This window comes from Chlorocebus sabaeus, chromosome 1 (genome assembly GCF_047675955.1).
Source record: "Chlorocebus sabaeus isolate Y175 chromosome 1, mChlSab1.0.hap1, whole genome shotgun sequence".
NCBI classification, from domain to species: domain Eukaryota; kingdom Metazoa; phylum Chordata; class Mammalia; order Primates; family Cercopithecidae; genus Chlorocebus; species Chlorocebus sabaeus.
The window spans coordinates 8,313,499-8,332,712 of NC_132904.1; the positions used below are offsets into that span (position 1 = coordinate 8,313,499).

General features: G+C 54.8%; 2 protein-coding genes across 3 annotated transcripts; one reads left to right on the plus strand and one right to left on the minus strand.

Moving 5' to 3' along the window:
* Positions 1–1,387: 1,387 nt before the first annotated feature.
* Positions 1,388–3,703, minus strand: DRAP1 (DR1 associated protein 1). The gene is made up of 7 exons (XM_007980358.3): positions 3,400–3,703; positions 3,090–3,162; positions 2,901–2,994; positions 2,480–2,599; positions 2,281–2,374; positions 1,972–2,060; positions 1,388–1,605 (listed from the first exon to the last, which is right to left on the minus strand). Exons 1-7 carry the CDS (start codon positions 3,439–3,441, stop codon positions 1,500–1,502), a joined length of 618 nt encoding a protein of 205 aa, XP_007978549.1. The 5' UTR covers positions 3,442–3,703; the 3' UTR covers positions 1,388–1,499.
* A 146-nt stretch (positions 3,704–3,849) lies between these two features.
* On the plus strand, positions 3,850–6,118 carry C1H11orf68 (chromosome 1 C11orf68 homolog). 2 transcript variants are annotated; one of them, XM_007980144.3, is made up of 2 exons: positions 3,850–4,034; positions 4,727–6,118. In XM_007980144.3, exons 1-2 carry the CDS (start codon positions 3,913–3,915, stop codon positions 5,484–5,486), a joined length of 882 nt encoding a protein of 293 aa, XP_007978335.1. In that variant the 5' UTR covers positions 3,850–3,912; the 3' UTR covers positions 5,487–6,118. The 2 variants fall into 2 exon arrangements, with proteins under 2 accessions (XP_007978335.1, XP_007978421.1); XM_007980230.3 differs by having other exon boundaries at positions 3,852–4,034; positions 4,730–6,118.
* Positions 6,119–19,214: the final 13,096 nt, after the last annotated feature.

Genomic DNA, 19,214 nt, shown 5'->3' on the forward strand with positions numbered 1-19,214 from the left:
GGCGGAGCTTGCAGTGAGCTAAGATCGCGCCACTGCACTCCAGCCTGGGTGACAGAGCAAAGACTCCGTCTCAAAAAAAAAAAAAAAAAAAAAAAAACAATCCCCTCAGCCTCCATGTGCAGTTGGCCATCTCCATGCTGAAGGCTGAGGCCAGCACAGACCCAAGTCTGCCCACTGCTCACTGTGCCCCTACCTCGTCCTGCTCCAGCTGCCATCACCTCACCCAGACTTCCGAGTCAGTTCCCTGCTGCCACCAGTGCCCACAAGAAAGCCACTGAGCTTGTTAAGAAACAGACTACATGTATACGTTTTCTTTTTGACATTTTTTTTTTTTTGAGACGGGGTCTTGCTCTGTTGCCCAGGCTGGAGTGCAGTGGTGCAATCATGGCTCACTGCTGCCTCGAACTCCTGTCCCAGCCTCCTAAGCAGCTGGGACCACAGGCATATGCCACCATTTAGACCTTTAAAACTGAATGCCTTGCGGGCCCCAGGAGGGCCCACGTGGGCTGCCTGCGCCTTCCCCAACCTCACTGAGTGCCTCTGCTTTACACGCAACACAGCTCCTGGGTCTGCTCTGAAAGGTTATCTGGATGAACATACTGTGTCACCGCCCTGCTCAAAAACCACCTTCAAGACCCTTCACAATCTTGCTATGTCTGCTCCTTTCCACGTGCCCTTCACTACACCGGGCACAGGACTCTATAGTTTCCAAGACCTGTTCCTGCTCCCTGTCCCACTTATCCCTTCACAGCAGCCCACAGGGGGCAGAACAGTCTCCATCAGAGAGACAAGAGGCTGCTGAGAGCAGGGCAGCAGCCCACGAGGACTCAGCAGCACCACGGGGCAGGTGTCCCCCACGTGCCCAGCACTTGCGAGCTCTCCCACCTCCCTTCTGTCGGCAGCCCTGGCGCGCTCAGCAGAGCCAGGGCCTCCAGCCTCCCCAGATGATCCCTCTCTCCCCTCACTGCCACCTCACCTGCCACTGACGCGGCCCCAGCTCCCAGTTTTTTTTTTTTGAGATGGAGTCTCACTCCGTCACCCAGGTTGGAGTGTGGTGGTGTGATCTCAGCTCACTGCAACCTCCACCTCCCAGGTTCAAGCGACTCTCCTGCCTCAGCCTCCCTAGCAGCTGGGATTACAGGGGCACACCACCACGCCCAGCTAATTTTTGTAGTTTTAGTAGAGACGGGGTTTCACCATGTTGGCCAGGCTGGTCTTGAACTCTTGACCTCAGGGGATACATCCACCTCAGCCTCCCAAAGTGCTGGCATTACAGGAGTGAGCCACCGCGCCCGGCCCCAGCTCCCAGTTTCATGTGGGGAAGGCAGGTGGGTGGATGGGATGGCAACCATGATGTCCTGCACAGAGCCTGGAACAGACACTGAGATTCCCTTTTATTATTATTTTTTAATAAATTTAAGAACAGCTCTACCTTCTCTCTTCCCCCCAGAGCAACTAAAACCAACTAAAAGGGGCTATGGCCTGGGGGGCAGAAGGCGCTAGGAGTCATAATCCTCTTCGTCCTCTTCATCAGGTGCTGAGGGGCCCGGGGGCGCTGGGGGCAAAGGCAGAGTAGAGGCGAAGGGCAGGAAGGGCGTCGGGGGGCTGCAGAGCAGAAGGCAGGGGGGAGTCAGGCCTAAGCCCCACCACGCCCTCCACGGGGGCAGCTGCCAAGCCCCTCCCTCCCCCACCTGACCCTCCCACCACCACCCTCCAGATCCATGGGGCCAAGGCCCAGCGCAGCTCACGCAGGGCAGGCCCAGGGCCCACCCACGGGCCCTGGCAGGGTGGAGCAGGATCTTTCAGGAGAACAGTCTCCTGCCTTCAAGCCCTCCTCAGTCTCCTCAGTTATTCTCCTCCCACCCCCCAAATATGCCACAATCAACAAGACCAAGGGGCCAGGGAGAACAGGAAGAGTAAATTGGCTCTAGGGAGTCTGCCAGCACCCTTTCATGCCCCTGGGCTGCTCACCTCTGAAAGTGGGCAGGGGGGTGGCTGGCCTGGGGTGGGGGTTGTGATGTCTCCTCTTCCCCATCAGTATCTGTGTCCTCAGATTCATCCTGTGAGCACCACAGAGGTCAGAGTTGACAAGAAAAGACACAAGCCCATCACTGGGAGTGGCAGGGACAGCAGTAGACTCTCACAGCCCCAGTTTACAAATAAACCAGCTGCAAAGAGGTCGCAGAAAAGGATGAGCGCTGGCCTCCTGCCAGTTCAGCTTGGGGCGAGGCGGTCTGTCCCATCATCAAGGGCAGAGCGAAGAGCTGGGGCCTCACTCACCTCCTGCTCCGAGTCTGTCCCCGACAACTTCTTGTCCTTGCTTTTCGTTCCCATTCCACCGTTCTTCCGGCTGCCGCTGCCTGGTTTCCGGCCCCTTTGGGAAGGTACAGTCCATCTGCCCGGAGGTCTCCCTACCCTTGGCCACCCCCAAGCCCTGTGGCCTTGGCCTTCCCCACTGTATGCCAGCCCCTGGCCCCACCTGCGGGCGCCCTTGTCCCCATCCATGTGGTTGTCCTCCCCGTCCCCCTGCATGTCGGGAACAGATGCCACCAAGTCCTTCAAGAAGTCAAACTGCTGCTCCAGCTCGATGCACTGCTTCCTGGAAGAGGTGAGGAGGGGCTGGCACTCAAGACGGGCCCAGACACCCAAACCCTCAGTGGGTGGCAGCAAGGGGCTCCGGATGTCAGACTGGAGCTCGGGCTGATCTCTGCCCCCGAGCCTGCCCTCCTTTACTCAAGTGGCTCCCTCTGCCTGGACGCCCAGCCCCTCCTCTGCCAGTCTGTGGCCTTGCTGGTGTCCCGGCCGCCGCCCACCTCCCTCGCCATCCAAGCTCTGCCTCCCTCAGTGTGTGAACTCCCCGCGCCAGCCCCGCCGGCCCCTCCCGGCTCCTCGCCGCTCACAGGTGGGATGTGGTCATGGTCTTGGCGTTCCGGGACTGGGTCACCTGGCAGGCCTTCTTCAACAGCGATTCTAGGAAGAGCTCAAGCGCCCGGGCTGAGGGGCGTCAAGGAGAACGCCAGGGCGGGAGAGGGCGACCCGCTGCCTCCCTCCCCGACGCCCCTCGACCCGGTCCGCCCCCGGCAGGATACAGATGATGACAGGCACCGCCGCCGCCACCTTCCCAATCTCTTCGTCCGTCTGCATGATCTTCTTGATCCGCGCCTTCGGGTGGGGGAGCAGAGTTCAGACCCCGTCGCCTCCGTCCCCTAAGGGGGTGCTGGGGGAGGAAGGGGCATCCCCGGAGAAAGGGGGCGGAGGACGCGGACGCGGGGAGGGCACGGAGGGGGCGGGGCGTCCAGGGCCCCGAACACCGCGGCGCGCCTGCCTTTCCAGCGGGAACTGGGCCCAAGCTTCCTGGGAGCCGGGCCCACTCCCTGCCGGGCTCTGCCATGTGCTCACCGGCGGGAACCGCGCGTTGTACTTCTTCTTCTTGCTCGGCATCTCGGGGCCTCTCTCGCCGCGTCGGGTCCAGCGCCGCCGCCCGCAGCCTCCCGGCTCCCGGGCCTGCTCGCCGCCAGCCCGCCTCGGTTCCCCCGGGTCCTGGTGCCGCCCGCTCCGCCCCCGCCGCTTCCCGTGGAGTCCTAGCGCCGCCGGTTAAGACGCCGCTCACAGGGCCCTAGTGCCCTCCTCTTGGAGCCGCCCGGGCCGTGCGCGTCCCTCCCCGGTCTGTACCGCTGCTCCCGCCCGCCCCCAAGACCAGAAGAGCGAACGTTGGCCCCGCCCCCCGCGGCCCGCCCCTCCCGGGGTTCCCGCGATGGCCCCGCCCCTCGAGTCAGCACCTCCCCGTCGGTCCCGCCCCTTCCCCTGCCAGCCCCGCCCCACAGCGCGGCCGCTGCGGCCGCTGAGGCCGGCGGCTCCGCCCCGTGGCTGCGCTTGTCTATAAAGTTGTTGTTGAGGTGGCACGGCGCTAAGATGGCGGCGGCGGCGGCGGCGGCCGTGGCCGGGGTGGGGCGCGGCGGCGGTGGCACGGAGCCCCGGCAGGAGCGGAACCGGGCCCGGGGCTGGGCCGGCGTCGAACGCAGCGAAGGCCGGAGGTGACTGCGGGCGGCGGGAGGGGCAGGGCAGGGCCGGGGCGGGAGCACCGCTCGGGCCGTGGGCGTTAATGGCGGCGGGCGCGGCACGGCCGGAGCCTGGCGCTCCTGCAGGCTCTAACAAGCCCAGGTTCGAGTCCGGGCACCGCCCCATTGGGTTCGGAACGGCCTGTGCCCTCTCTGGACCTCAGTGTCCTCGTCTTTAAGTGGGCCCGATAACGCCTTCTCGGGAGGCCTGGCCCTACAGAGCCGGCCTTGGGAGCTGCGCGAACGTGCGCTTCTTTGCCTTCCTCTATTAAATGCCAGCGCTCCAGATACCTGCCAGGAAAAGGAGGCCTTGGCAGGGCCGGGAGGTGTAGCTGGGGCCGGTTGCTCCCACGCCTGGATTCACCCTTCGGCTCTGCCACGCACTACAGGTGTGACCTTGGGCAAGTCCTTTCTCTCTGAGCCTCAGTTTCCTTGTCTGTAAGTCAGGGAGAATAGTAATAACTGCAGCAACCCTTCTGGAGCGCTTACTCCTCAGGCATCTAATTTTCACAGCGGATCTACAGGACAGGAACAGTTGTTATCCCATTGTAAAGATGAGGCAACTGAGGCGCATCGACAATAACTCTTACCCAAGGCCACAGTTTAATCCAGTGCCTGGCACCTGTAGTTATTGTCTCAGACCCTGCCCTGACTCGGTTCCCTCACAGCAGGATGGAACCAGGTGAGGAGCTGGAAGAGGAGGACTCTCCAGGTGGCCGTGAGGATGGCTTCACTGCTGAGCACCTGGCTGCAGAGGCCATGGCAGCTGACATGGACCCCTGGCTAGTGTTTGATGCCCACACGACACCTGCCACTGAGCTGGATGCCTGGCTGGCCAAGTACCCACCATCCCAAGTTACCCGCTATGGGGACCCCGGTTCACCCAACTCAGAGCCTGTGGGCTGGATTGCAGTGTATGGGCAGGGCTACAGCCCCAACTCCGGGGATGTGCAGGGCCTGCAGGCAGCCTGGGAAGCTCTGCAGACCAGTGGGCGGCCCATCACACCGGGCACCCTGCGCCAGCTCGCCATCACCCACCACGTGCTCTCAGGCAAGTGGCTTATGCATCTGGCACCAGGCTTTAAGCTGGACCATGCCTGGGCTGGCATTGCCCGGGCCGTGGTTGAAGGCCGGCTTCAGGTGGCCAAGGTGAGCCCACGGGCCAAGGAGGGTGGGCGCCAGGTCATCTGTGTTTACACGGACGACTTCACGGACCGCTTGGGTGTACTGGAGGCGGATTCAGCCATCCGTGCAGCAGGCATTAAGTGCCTGCTCACCTACAAGCCTGATGTCTACACCTACCTGGGCATCTACCGGGCCAACCGCTGGCACCTCTGCCCCACTCTCTATGAGAGTCGTTTCCAGCTTGGGGGCAGTGCCCGTGGCTCCCGAGTGCTTGACCGTGCCAACAACGTGGAACTGACCTAGAGGGGCCAAACTGGGGAGACTGCCCTCTCCCCACTCCATGCTGGGGATGGATCCTCCTGTCTTCCTCCTTGTCCCATGAAGGACAAGCCCCCCAACTCTGGGGACTACTAGGTCACTTGGGAACTACCTGCATCTTCAGTCCCCTTGAACTTCTGCCCTCTGTTCAGGGCTGATGCAAGCCCCACAGGCTGGGGGAATCCGGTTCTCTGAGGGATGAGCCTTCAGCCTCCCTTTGTAATGCTGCTCCTCTCCACTGCCCAGGACCGTGGGTTGGGTGCAGACACCTAAGAGGAGAGACTTCCTTGGGACGCTCATCCCCTGCTATACCTCCCCTTCCTCCTGCATCTCCCCTTCTTTCCTTCCCCCTCACAAGGGAGAAAACTTAGTGCTTCCAGCCCCTCTCCTTGGAGCCTTCATGGTCCAGGGGTAGGGGCCCCACTGGCCTGAGCATGCCATTTTGGGGGGAGGGTAGTTGTGCCTACTTGTCCTTTGGCAGAGGGGATGCCAGGACCATGGACGTGAGGCCTGCGCATCCCTGCCAACTCACACAGCCTGTCCCACCATCCCCCCTTCCTTGGCTACTTTGACATGTGCCTGCTCCTGGCATTTCAATAAAACCCGGCTTGGGTCTGTGTCTTGAGTGTTTTTTAAAATACTGTCTTGGTGGTTACCTGCTTTGGTTGCTAGGGAGAGGCAGGGCCAGGAGAGACTACCCCGTTGACCCGGCCAGGCCCCCATAGCTGCCCCTAGCAATAAGTTGTGCCTCACTGCTGAGGCTAGGCCCTGTCTCTAAGAACCTCTGTAAAACCAGCCCCACTTCCCCTCCATCCCAAATCAGTTTCTCAGAGATTTCCCATAATTCCAGGGGTTGATCCCTCCAGGAACGTCGAACGGGCCACTGCTAGCCCTCAAGGTACATTTGTGCATATTAGAGAAAGGTACCAAGCCTAGGCAGTCCTAGGCCACGGTACGTGGTTTGGGGAGCAGAGGATGGGATGGGCTGGATTTCGGCACCCTAGGCTGGACATCCTTGTGCAGTGAACAACCTGCGCAACCCTAGGTAGTCTCTCTGGAAGCCCCGCCATTCATACTGTCCTCTTCTACCATCCTGACGGTCATAGGGCCCACTGGACAGTTTGCAAAGCGCTTTCATATGTATTAAATTTAATTCTCACAACCTCTTTAGGAGATGTTGGCCCCATTCTGCGGTCAAGGTAATTGAAGCCAAGAGGGGAAAGGAGTTTTCTCAGTGTCATGCGATGAGGTGGGCAGAGCTAGGACTTGCATCCCAGTCCCTTCCTCAGGCAATGAGGTCCCTGAGCCCACCGAGGAAAACAGCTTTTCATAACTCACGAAGCATGTTTCACTTATGTGATCTCACTAGACTGCCCTGCTCTGCTGGGACTTGCTGTAGCCTCGGAGCCTGGTTCCCGCACCCCTCCATCTCTCCAGCCCCGTGCCTGGCCCTGGCCTTGATTGGAGGCCAGGGTGTCTGGCAGGGAGCCCCTTGGGACACAGCTCTCGTGCCGTGCGGAGACTGACTCAGCCTCCAGCAGTCTCACCAAATCGGAATTTAGAGCAGGGGAGCGGAGATGCCACCAGGCTGACTGGGTGGAAGTGGCTGAGTCATGAGATGCTGGCTCAGTCCTCTCTCCAGCTTCCTCCCCACCCTGAGCTTCCCCAGGGCTGAGTCCCCCTCTGCCCAGCCTTGGGAAGTCCCCAGAGCTGGGTGGTCTCCAAGTTGGAGCCTGGTGCTCTGCCTCCCTTGGGCCGCCAGGGCTTTGCACTCCACCAAAGTGGGCCAAGGCACCTCATGGGTCCCGCAGAGATGCCCAGGTGGGGTCAATGGCACTGGCTTCTTCCATAGCTGAGTGTGTCACACACACAGCCCCTCTCCATCGCTGTGCCCTGCCCCACCCCACAACCCACTGTCTCCCAAGCCACTTCCACTGTCCTCTTGTCGCTCCTCCATTCTCCACAGCCAGGTCAACAGATCCCTCCTGCAGAGTGGCCATGTCCTTCTGCCAAAAGCCCTTCCATGGCTCCCCACAGTCTGCAGGATAGAGTCCGCTCTCCTGCACTGGCCGTGACCTGGTGCCCATCGACTGTCCCCGCTTCCCTCGGGCACCCCTTTCTGCCCATGCTCACTCTGCTGGAGCCATCTGTTACTTCCTTCACCCACTGGCGCACAACCCTGGGCCTCGAGCTGTTCCTTCTGCCTGAGCACCTGCCTTGCAGCCCTGATGGCCAGAGTGTGTGGTGACTTGTGTAATGGCTTGATTGATGTCCGCCTCCTGCTGGCCCCTAAGCCCCATGCCCATACTGTGCTCTGTGAAGGCAGGAACAGTGGCTAGATCTCAGCCCTGTCCCCAGAGCCTACCACAGTGCTCGGCCAGAACAATGACTCCATAAGTTATTATATGAATGAATGAGGTAATTGGCGACTCCAGCCCCTGCTGGACCCATCTGCCTCATCCTGTCTCCACTCCCTGCTTCGCACTCCTTGTCCAAGAACGTTGAGCTGCGTGCAACTTTCTTGCATACATGGTGGCCTTTCTCACTTTCATGCCTTTGCTGGTGCTGTAGCCTCTGCTTGGCTTACCCTCGCCCACTTCCCTGGCTGGCGCCATGTTGCAGACCTACTGGCTCAGGTGTAATTCTTCAGGATCCTTCCGCATCCTTCCTCACCCCAACTGTTGCAGGCATGTCCCCTAGGCTCCCACAGCTCCCGCCCGCCTGCTGCTCTCATCTGTGTGTAAGATCCCTTCAGAACAGTGGCAATGCTTTATCCTCCAGCATCCGGCATAGGGCCCAGCCTAGTGCAGATGCCAAATTAACTTTCTTTTTTGAGATAGGGTCTTGCTCTGCTGCCCAGGCTGGAGTGCAGTGGCATGATCATGGCTCACTGCAGCTTTGAACTCCTGGGCTCAAGCAATCCTACCACCTCATCCTCCCAAAGTGCTGGAATTACAAATATGAGCCCCTGCACTCAGCCAAACATTGTTGAATAAATGAGAGAGTGAATGAAAGCCACTCTGCCTCTCTGGGTCTCAGTTTCCTCATTCTATTCATAACAAGAGCCAGGCACAGTGTGAAGCGTTTACCTACATGATTTCATCTAAGTTTTACCTGGCTCTATTATTATTGCCATTTTGCAGAAGAGGAAACTGAGACCCAGACAAGTTCAATAATTGGCTCAAGTCATGGAGCAAGTAAGTGGCAGAGCCAGGATTCAAACCCAGTTCATCCAACTCCAAGGCATCTTATGCACTGTTGAACCCCCACTTTATCAAAGTGCTGTTGGGGTGGGGACTGCAAAGACAGATGAGACCCAGCAAGGACTCAGGATCTCGTTTCTAAAGCACACAGGAGGTTGGGTCTTCAGAACCACCTGGGAGAGAATCTGGGTCAAAACTGAGAGTCTCTCTCTTTTTTTTTTTTTTTAACAGAGTTTCACTCTGTCACCCAGGCTGGAGTACAGTGGCATGATCTCAGTTCACTACAACCTCCTCCTCCTGGGTTGCTATGTTGGCCATGCTGGTCTTGAACGCCTGACCTCAGGTGATCCACCCACCTTGGCCTCCCAAAGTGCTGGGATTAGAGGCATGAGCCACCATGCCCAGCAGAAAGTCCCTTTTTTACCGATGAAGAAACTGAGGCCTAGACAGTGCAATGACCAAACCTACTGGGCAAGAAGGGTCTCCAGGTCTACAGTGGGAACTGGTCCCCTGCCAGGTCAATGGCCCTCCAAAACCCACCCCCTCAGGCTAGCAGTGGATTCTGCCCTGTTTGGCCCCTTGCTACCTTGGAGCAGGGAAGTGCCTTCAGCTCAGAGGGTGCTGGGAAAACTTGGACAAGTCCTGTGCTCCGCTCCTTTTATAAAACCAGGGGGTCTGGGCGCAGTGGCTCACGCCTGTAATCCCAGCACTTTGGGAGGCCAAGGCAGGTGGATCACGAGGTCAGGAGATCGAGACCATCCTGGCTAACATGGTGAAACACCATCTCTACTAAAAATACAAAAAATTAGCCGGGCGTGGTGGCGGGCGCCTGTAGTCCCAGCTACTCGGGAGGCTGAGGCAGGAGAATGGCATGAACCCGGGAGGCGGGGCTTAGAGTAAGCCGAGATCGTGCCACTGCACTCCAGCCTGGGCGACAGAGCCAGACTCTGTCTAAAAAAAAAAAAAAAAACCAGGGGAAGGGTGACTGAAGCCAGGTAAAGAACCCCCGCCCCAACTCCTTTTCCTCCCACTCTCACGTACTGCAAACCCCAGGTCCCAGGGAGGAGGCTCCAGAGGGTCTGTCCAGGGAAGGAGAGAATCTGCCCGACTTGTACTTCTGTTGGAACTCAGGCAGACTCAAAGAGGACTGAATCAGCTGAGTCGGGAGAACGCTTCAGCAGGAGCTTTGGCAGGATTTGGGGGATTTTCCCAGTGGGGCAGCTGCGCCCCACTCTTGCCGGCTGGGAGGGGCTCTGGCAGGGATGAGGATCGGGTCACACAGCTGATTCATCTGAGGAGGGAAACTCCCCGCTCCTCTGACACACATCCCCCAGGCACCCAGGGGTAAACCTGAGGACACCCAACTGAGAAGCCCACCAACCCCATCCTCCTTTGCTTACTGGGAAAATGCCAGGGAGATAGAGTCAGGCAGGGTGACAGGGCTTAGGGGGCAACTTCCCAGGGAATAAAACCAGAGACTGGGACCAGAGAGAAAGCTGGACAAGGGCCACCTCAGGGGTCCTTTCTCACCCATTTTATAGATGAGAAAACAGGCTCAAATAGTAAAAGTAAACAAGGGCTAGGTGTGGTGGCTCATGTGTATAATAACAGCAGTCTGGGAGGCCGAGGCAAAAGGATTGCTTGAGCCCAGGAGTTCAAGACCAGCCTGGGCAACACAGTGAGACCCCCATCTCTACCAAAAACAAAACAAAACAAAACAAAGCCAGGCATGGTGGCACATTCCTATACTCCCAGCACTCAGGAGGCTAAGGGAGGAAGGTCGGTTGAGCCTGGGAGGGCAAGCCTTCGGCGAGCCACGATCCAGCAACTGCACTCCAGCCTGGCAAACCTGTCTGGAAAAAGAAAAAAAATCAAACCTGTATATAGACCTACTCTGTGTAGGCACACCCTAAGCAGTTCAGATGCATTAACTTATTATGGTCCTCACAGACCTCCTCCTTTTACTGATGAGGAAACTGAGGCAGAAAGAGGTTAAGTAACTTGGCAACTTGGCCAAGGTCAAGGCTAGAAATGCTCTGGGGACTGCACAACTCCCAGGAGTCCTTGTACACCCGCGTCGCAGGGAGCTCTGTCCCTGGTCCCTGAGCAGCTCTGGCCCCGAGGGGAAAGACCTTTCTGGGATGAAGTCTAAATTGGCTTCTGGGGATCTTCCCTCCTCCGACCGACTCTGCCCTCTGTATACCCTAGAGGACACGGAGGTCACCCACCGGGCCCCAGCTCCTCTTCCTCCCTCCCCTAAAGGGAGAAAGCTGGTTCAGGCAGGAAAATCAGCCCAACCCTCAGAGGCCAGGAGAGGGCAGCGAAGCATTCCCGCCAAAATCTCTCCAGGGCTTTGACTCTTTTCCAAACCCCAATCCATCCTTTCCTCCCGAGTCAGAGCCTCCCTTTCCGGTCTGCCACCCGCCCCTCACAACACATGACACAAACTCACACACAGACACACGTGTGCATGCTGGGAGTCCAGCCTCCAGGCTCCTGTCCTCTGGGAACCTGGTCTGGCCCCGCTCACCTCTGCGGTGGGCCAGGGGCCTGATGGGTGTCGGAGGTGGGCTGAGAGTTGTGGCTGTTTGAGACGGGGCCAGGGACCCCACACAGGCAAGCTCTGTCCCATTTGGCTCCCACTTCCAGGCTGTGTGACTCACCCCCTCACCCCCCATGACTCAGTTTACACTGGTGCCCAGAGGTCCTCCCAGGATGGGTGGGGTGGTTTATTGGCCCAGCCCAGGCCTGCCAGCCTTTCATCCAGGACGGGTGTTTCATACCACTCCTGGCCCAGAGCAGGAGCTGGCACCCATGGGGTACTGGGTTTGGGGTATGGCCCAGGTCTGAGGAGTTAGGGGGAACCTGAGAACTGGGTGACAGGCTCCAACTGTCTGAGCCTGGGTCTGCAGGAAGCAGGAGCCACTCCAAGAAACTTAAGGGGCCAGGTGGAGTGGGCAGATCCATCCTGGGCACTGACAGCAGCGCCCCTGACATCGCCCTTCAGAAGAAATTGCCCATAAAGCACAAAATAAAACAGCAAGAAAATTGTCACTAACATTTATCCATCCCTTACTGTACAGGTGCCATGCTCAGCACTGTCCATGCCATGGCTCAGTCACTCTCCAACAACCGTGAAAAGCGGGTAAGATTATTAGCATCCTCTTTTTTTTTTTTTTTTTTTTTTTCTTTTTTTGAGACAGAGTTTCGCTCTTGTCACCCAGGCTGGAGTGCAATGGCGTGATCTTGGCTCACTGCAACCTCTGCCTCCCGGGTTCAAACAATTCTCCTGCCTCAGTCTCTTGAGTAGCTGGGATTACAGGTATGCGCCACCACGCCTGGCTAATTTTGTATTTTTAGTAGACACAGGGTTTCTCCATGTTAGTCAGGCTGGTCTCAAACTCGCTATCTCAGGTGACCCGCCCGCCTCATCCTCCCAAACTGCTGGGATTACAGGCGAGAGCCTCTGCGCCCGGCCAGCATCCTCTTTACAAGGGAGGAAACTGAGGCATTGAGAAGTTAAGAAATTGCCCAGCTTCCCCAGCTTGCCCAGCCAGGAAGTGGCTGAACTGAAATTCAAACCCAAGACGTCCACTGCCAGAGCCCCTCCTGCCTGCTGAATGGCGCTTACTGAAGCAAGGATGAGAGGCCCAAAACCCCATCCCAGCCCCTGCCGTCTCCATGGAAACCTCTAGTTTCAGGGTCCACAGTATGTAAACCTCATCTGCAGGAAGGGGAAACTGAGGTTCCCAGAGGGAAAGAGACTGACCCGAAGTCACATAATGACGTCATTTAACGAACTACTAGAGACCCAGCCAGGCTGGAGCTGTGTCTTTGATGTTCGTCCCACAGTCCTGGGCTGGAGAGGTGGCTGGTGAGGGAAAGGGAGCCCTACTTTTTATAAATGTTTCTCCCCAATTCTCCTCTGCCAGGAAGGCTTCTCCCACCCCCACCACAGTTGGAAACCACAGTCCTTCCTGGGCTCCAGTAATGGCCCTGGCACTCTCTGGCTCCTCCCCGCAGCACCGTCTCCTTAGCACCAGGACTAGTCTGAGTGTCTGACCACCTCTCTGGACTGAATGAAAGTGCCTTGTGGCCAGGAGGACCAAGTCGCTGTTTTGTTTTTCTGTTTGTTTGTGTGTGTGCGTGTGTGTGTATGTGTGTTTTTTTTTTTTTTTGAGACGGAGTCTTGCTCTGTAGCCCGGGCTGGACTGCAGTGGCCGGATCTCAGCTCACTGCAAGCTCCGTCTCCCGGGTTTACGCCATTCTCCTGCCTCAGCCTCCCGAGTAGCTGGGACTACAGGCGCCCGCCACCTCGCCCGGCTAGTTTTTTGTATTTTTAGTAGAGACGGGGTTTCACCGTGTTAGCCAGGATGGTCTCGATCTCCTGACCTCGTGATCCGCCCGTCTCGGCCTCCCAAAGTGCTGGGATTACAGGCTTGAGCCACCGCGCCCGGCCTTTTTTTTTTTTTTCTGGAGTCAGAGTCTCACTCTATCACCCAGGCTGGAGTACAATGGTGCGATCTCAGCTCACTGCAACCTCTGCCTCCTGGGTTCAAGTGATTCTCCTGCCTCAGCCTCTTAAGTAGCTGGGATTACAAGAGTGCGCTGCCACACCCAGCTAATGTTTGTATTTTTAGTAGAGACAGGATTTCACCATGTTGACCAGGCTGGTCTTGAACTCCTGACCTCCAGTGATTGGCCCCCTTTGGCCTCCCAAAGTGCTGGGATTACAGGCGTGAGCCACCGCCCCTGGCCTGGGACCAAGTCTTTTATTTTTTTGAGATGGAATCTCGCTCTGTTGCCCAGGTTGGAGTGCAATGGCACCATCTCGGCTCACTGCAAGCTCCGCTTCCTGTGTTCACGCCATTCTCCTGCCTCAGCCTCCTGAGTAGCTGGAACTACAGGCACCCGCCACCATGCGCCTGGGACTAAGTCTTTAATCATCCCTACCTCCCCAACATCTGACTCCATTCAACTTTTAGTTCAGTTAATTCAGAAGAATGGATAAAGAAACTGTGGTACATCTGTGCAGTGGGAGACAAGCCAGGCACAAAAGAGCATGTGGTCAACGATTCAATTGATATGAAATTCTGCAAGAGACAAAACTAATCAATGACAACATAAATGAGTTAAGTGATTTCCTGGGGTGGAGGAATCGACTGCAGAGAGGCAGGAGAGAACTTTCTAGGGGGACGGAAATGTTCTGTATCTGGATTGGAACGTGGCTACACAGATGTATACACATAACCGGCACATTAACAAAGCGTGCATTCTACTGAATGTAAGATAAACCTCGACGAGGTAGCTTTTGTTTTTGTTTTCGTGAGACAGGGTCTCACTCTTGCCCAGGCTGGAGTGCAGTGGCCTGATCACAGCTCACTGCAGCTTCCAACTTCTGGGCTTAAGTGATCCTCCTGCCTCAGCCTCTCAAAATGCTAGGATTATAAGCGTGTGCCACAGTGCTCGGCCAGATTTTTCTTTTCAGCAAGACAGATCTATATATACTCAGTGAAAGATCTTCCAAGATAATAAGAAAACCAAAAAGCAAGAAATGATACGGGATGTAGATAGGCTACCCTCTTGGTAAAAAAAATACACAAGAAACTGGTTACTGCGGAGGGGAGGCTTCTCACTCTACCCCTTTTGTAACTTTTGAATTTTAAAATATCTTAATGTATTACCTAGTCGAAAAAGAAATACAATTAAATGTTTTTAGTGTAAAGCAACATACAATATAAAAACGACGTTTTAAAATAATTTCTTCTCCAGGCCAGGTGTGGTGGCTCACTCCTATAATCCTAGCAGTTTGGGAGGCCAAGGTGGACTGATTGCCTGAGCTCAGGAGTTCAAGACCACCCTGGGCAACATGGTGAAACCCTGTCTCTACTAAAATACAAAAAAAAAAAAAAAAAAAAAATAGCCGGGCATGATGGCAGGTGCCTGTAGTCCCAGCTACTCATGAGGCTGAGGCAGGAGAACTGCTTGAACCCAGGAGGAAGTGGTTGTAGTAAGCCAAGGTCGCACCACTGCTCCCTAGCCTGGGCAACAGAGCAAGACTTCATCTCAAATAATAAGTAAATAAAATATGATAAAATAATTTCTTTTCCACACCCCCTTTTTATGGCCATCAACTTGGTAGATGCAGATATAGATATATATACAGAAACACGCATATCCATCTCCAAAATGCAATACCTTCAAACATTATTCCGAACAGGGAGAATAAAAGGTAATGTCCTAGCTGGGTGTGGTGGTTCACGCCTGTAATCCCTGCACTCTGGGAGGCTGAGGCGGGCGGATCACGAGGTCAGGAGATCGAGACCATCCTGGCAAACACAGTGAAACCCCGTCTCTACTAAAAATACAAAAAAATTAGCCGGGCGTGGTGGCAGGCGCCTGTAGTCCCAGCTACTCGGGAGGCTGAGGCAGGAGAATGGTGTGAACCCGGGAGGCGGCGGAGCTTGCAGTGAGTGGAAATCGCACCACTGCACTCCAGCCTGGGCGACAGAGCGAGACTCCGTCTCAAAAAAAAAACAAAAAACAAAAACAAAAACAAAAACAAAAGGTAATGTCCTTCATTGCACGAGGGAACTGTATTGCTCATTGCATAAGGGATTAAAGGATTTCACCTGGGTTGGAGTGGTGGGGAAACTGAAAGCTGCAGCATAAAAGTCAGCCAGGTTAGGGGACAAGGGAGGTTCCTTGGGCAGAGGGAGTCATCTGTGCAAAGGTGAGGGGCTCGGTCTGGTAGCCTGGGGCGGAGAGTAAGCAGGTACCTATGAAGGAAAAGCCTGTGAATTTGGCCAAGCCCCACCAGATTTGCGAGGGTCTGGATTCCGCACACTTTCCTTCCTCACTGTGTGGCTTTTAGCAAGTTGCTTAATTTCTCTGTGCTTCCATTTCCTGATCTGTAAAATGGGTGTATTATACCATCTCTCTCACAGGGTTGCTGTGAGGATTAAACATGTTACTTGGAATGGCGTCTGGTTCATCAGAGTTCAATGAGCAAGAGCCACTAGTGTTATCCTCTTAGCCCCTCAAGCCTCCCAAGCAGCATGTAACCTAAAAGAACATGGGGTATGCCAAGTACCCCTAGCCCACCCCTTCCCAGGCTTCAAGCCTTCCTGGGTAGCAATTCCAAAGGTGCCACAGCTGGGGTAGGTCCAAGTCTGATGGTGAAATGCTCAGACTCTTAAAATTTTTCATGATTAAAACAATCCCTCAGGCTGCTGGGTGGGAAGTGCTGAGCTGGAAGCTGTGGAGAGCATTCAGGGAAGAGAGGATGGGGCCAGGACCAAGGAAAATAAATCTTTGTAGAAGTGAATTAACATGTCATCTCCAGGCCAGGTGCCGCGGCTCATGCCTGTAATCCCAGCACTTTGGGAGGCCAGGGTGGGCAGATGACCTGAGGTCAGGAGTTCGAGACCAGCCTGCCCAACATGGTGAAAACCCGTCTCTACAATTTATAAAAATTAGACAGGCGTGGTGGCAGGTGCCTGTACAGCTACTTGGGAGGCTGAGGTAGGAGAATCGCTTGAGCCTGGGGGGCAGAGGTTGTAGTAAGCTGAGATTACACCACTGCACTCCAGCCTAGGTGACAGAGCAAGACCCTGTCTCAAAAAAAAAAAAAAAAAAAGGCCGGGCGCGGTGGCATAAGCCTGTAATCCCAGCACTTTGGGAGGCCGAGACGGATGGATCACGAGGTCAGGAGATCAAGACCATCCTGGCTAACCCGGTGAAACCCCGTCTCTACTAAAAAATACAAAAAACTAGCCGGGCAAGGTGGCGAGCGTCTGTAGTTCCAGCTACTCGGGAGGCTGAGGCAGGAGAATGGCGTGAACCCGGGAGGCGGAGCTTGCAGTGAGCCGAGATCCGGCCACTGCACTCCAGCCTGGGCGACAGAGCGAGACTCCGTCTAAAAAAAAAAAAAAGTCATCTCCAGATGTGGAGCAACTGGAACTGTTACCCACTGAACAACATGGGTGGGATGTAAAATGGTACATCCACATTGGAGCATTGGTGGAGAGAATCAATTCAAGCTGAATGTACACCAACCATATGACCCAACAATTCCTCCCAACCCGGGCACATAGCCAAGAGAAATGAATACAGCTGACTCCCAAAAGGATATTCATGGCAGCCTTATTCATAATAGTCCAAAACTAGAAGGCCCCCAAGTCATCAGCAGGGGAATGGAGAATGGAGAGACCGATTGTGGAATATTTGTGCCATGGGACGCAGCAACAGAAAAGTCCAAGCTACCAGGTCACTCAATAACACAGATGAATCCCAAAGACACGTTGAGTAAAAGAAGCCAGACCCAAAAGAGTACACGCCATATGGTCAAATGTATAAGTTGAAGAACAGGCAAAACTAATCTATGATGACAGAAGTCAGAATAGTGGCTACCTATGGGTGGGAAGTGTGACTCAGAGGAGCCTTCTGAGTTGCTAAAAACGTCATCCTGATAAGGGTGGTAATTACATGGGTTTATATACATGCAGAAGTCATTGAGGCTGGGCTTGGTGGCTCATACTTGTAATCCCAATACTTTGGGAGGCCAAGGCGGGAGGATCACTGAAGCTCAGGAGTTTGAGATTAGCTTGGGCAACAGCTTCCTCTCTACTAATAAATAGATAAAGACATAAATAAGTAATTGGCATGGTGGCAGACCTGCAGACCCAGCTACTTGGGAGGCTGAGGTGGGGGGATAGCTTGAGCCCAGGAGTTCAAGGTTGCACTGAGCTGTGATAGCACCACCGTGCTCCAACCTGGGAGATAGAGTGAGACCTTGTCTTAAAAATAAATAAGGCGGGGTGTGGAGGCTTACGTTGGTAATCCCAGCACTTTGGGAGGCCAAGGCGAGTGGATCACCTGAAGTCAGGAGTTTGAGACCGCTTGACCAATGTGGTGAAACCCCATCTCTACTAAAAATGCAAAAATTAGCCGGGCGTGGTGGCGTGTGCCTGTAGTCCCAGCTACTCAGGATGCTGAGACAGGAGTATTTTTTGAACCCAAGAGGTGGAGGTTGCAGTGAGCTGAGTTGCCACTACGCTCTAGCCTGGGCAACAGAGCAAGACTCTGTCTCAAAATAATAATAATAATACATAATGACTTATTTTAGTCATTAAGCTGAACACACTGATGTGTGCACTTTACTGTATGTGTACTTGACTTCAATTTAATCAACAATTTAAATCTAAGAGCTAAAACTATAAACTCTTAGAAGAAATCATAGGAGTAAATCTTCATGACCTCAAATTTGGTAATGGATTTTTACATTAGACACCCAAAGCATGAGCAACAACAACAAAAAGATACACTGGACTTCATAAAAAGTAGTAATGCATCATTTTGTGCATCAAAGAACATTTTTCCATCTCATAAAAAAAGAGAACATTTTCAAGAATGTGAAAAGACAACTTACAAAATAAAATAAAATGTTTGAAGATCTTATAACTGATAAAGGTTTAGTATCCAGAATATAAAAAGAACTCTGTAATCCCAGCACTTTGGGAGGCCGAGACGGGCGGATCACGAGGTCAGGAGATCGAGACCATCCTGGCCTACACGGTGAAACCCTGTCTCTACTAAAAAATACAAAAAAAAAAACTAGCCGGGCGAGGTGGCGGGCGCCTGTAGTCCCAGCTACTCGGGAGGCTGAGGCAGGAGAATGGTGTGAACCCGGGAGGCGGAGCTTGCAGTGAGCTGAGATCCGGCCACTGCACTCCAGCCTGGGCGACAGAGTGAGACTCCGTCTTTAAAAAAAAAAAAAAAAGAACTCAACGTGAAAAAAAAAAAAAAAACCAATTGGCCGGGTGTGGTGGCTCATGCCTGTAATCCCAGCACTTTCGTAGGCCGAGGTGGCCGGATCACCTGAGGTCTAGAGTTCGAGACCAGCCTGACCAACATGGAGAAACCTCGTCTCTACTAAAATTACAAAATTAGCCAGGTGTGGTGGCGCATTCCTGTAATCCCAGCTACTCAGGAGGCTGAGGCAAGAGAATCGCTTGAACCAGGAAGGGAGAGGTTGCGGTGAGCTGAGATTGTGCCATTGTACTCTAGCCTGGGTGACAAGAGCAAAACTCCGTCTCAAAAAAAAAAAAAAAAAAAAAATTAAGAATGGGCAATGGGCCGGGTGTGGTGGCTGGTGCCTGTAATTCCAGCACTTTGGGAGGCCGAGGTGGGTGGATCACTTGAGGTCAGGGGTTCGAGACCAGCCTGGCCAACATGGTGAAACCCCGTCTCTACTAAAAATACAAGAATTACCTGGGCATGGTGGCACATGCCTGTAATCCCGGCTACTCAGGAAGCTGAGGCAGGAGAATCACTTGAACCCAGGAGGTGGAGGCTGCAGTGAGCTGAGATTGCACCACTGCACGCCAGCCTGGGCAATGGTTGGGAGCAGTGGCTCCCGCCTGTCATTTCAGCATGAAGAGGGGTGAAGGCAGGCGAAGTACTTGAGGCCAGAAATTTGAGATTAGCTTGGGCAATATATTAAGACCTC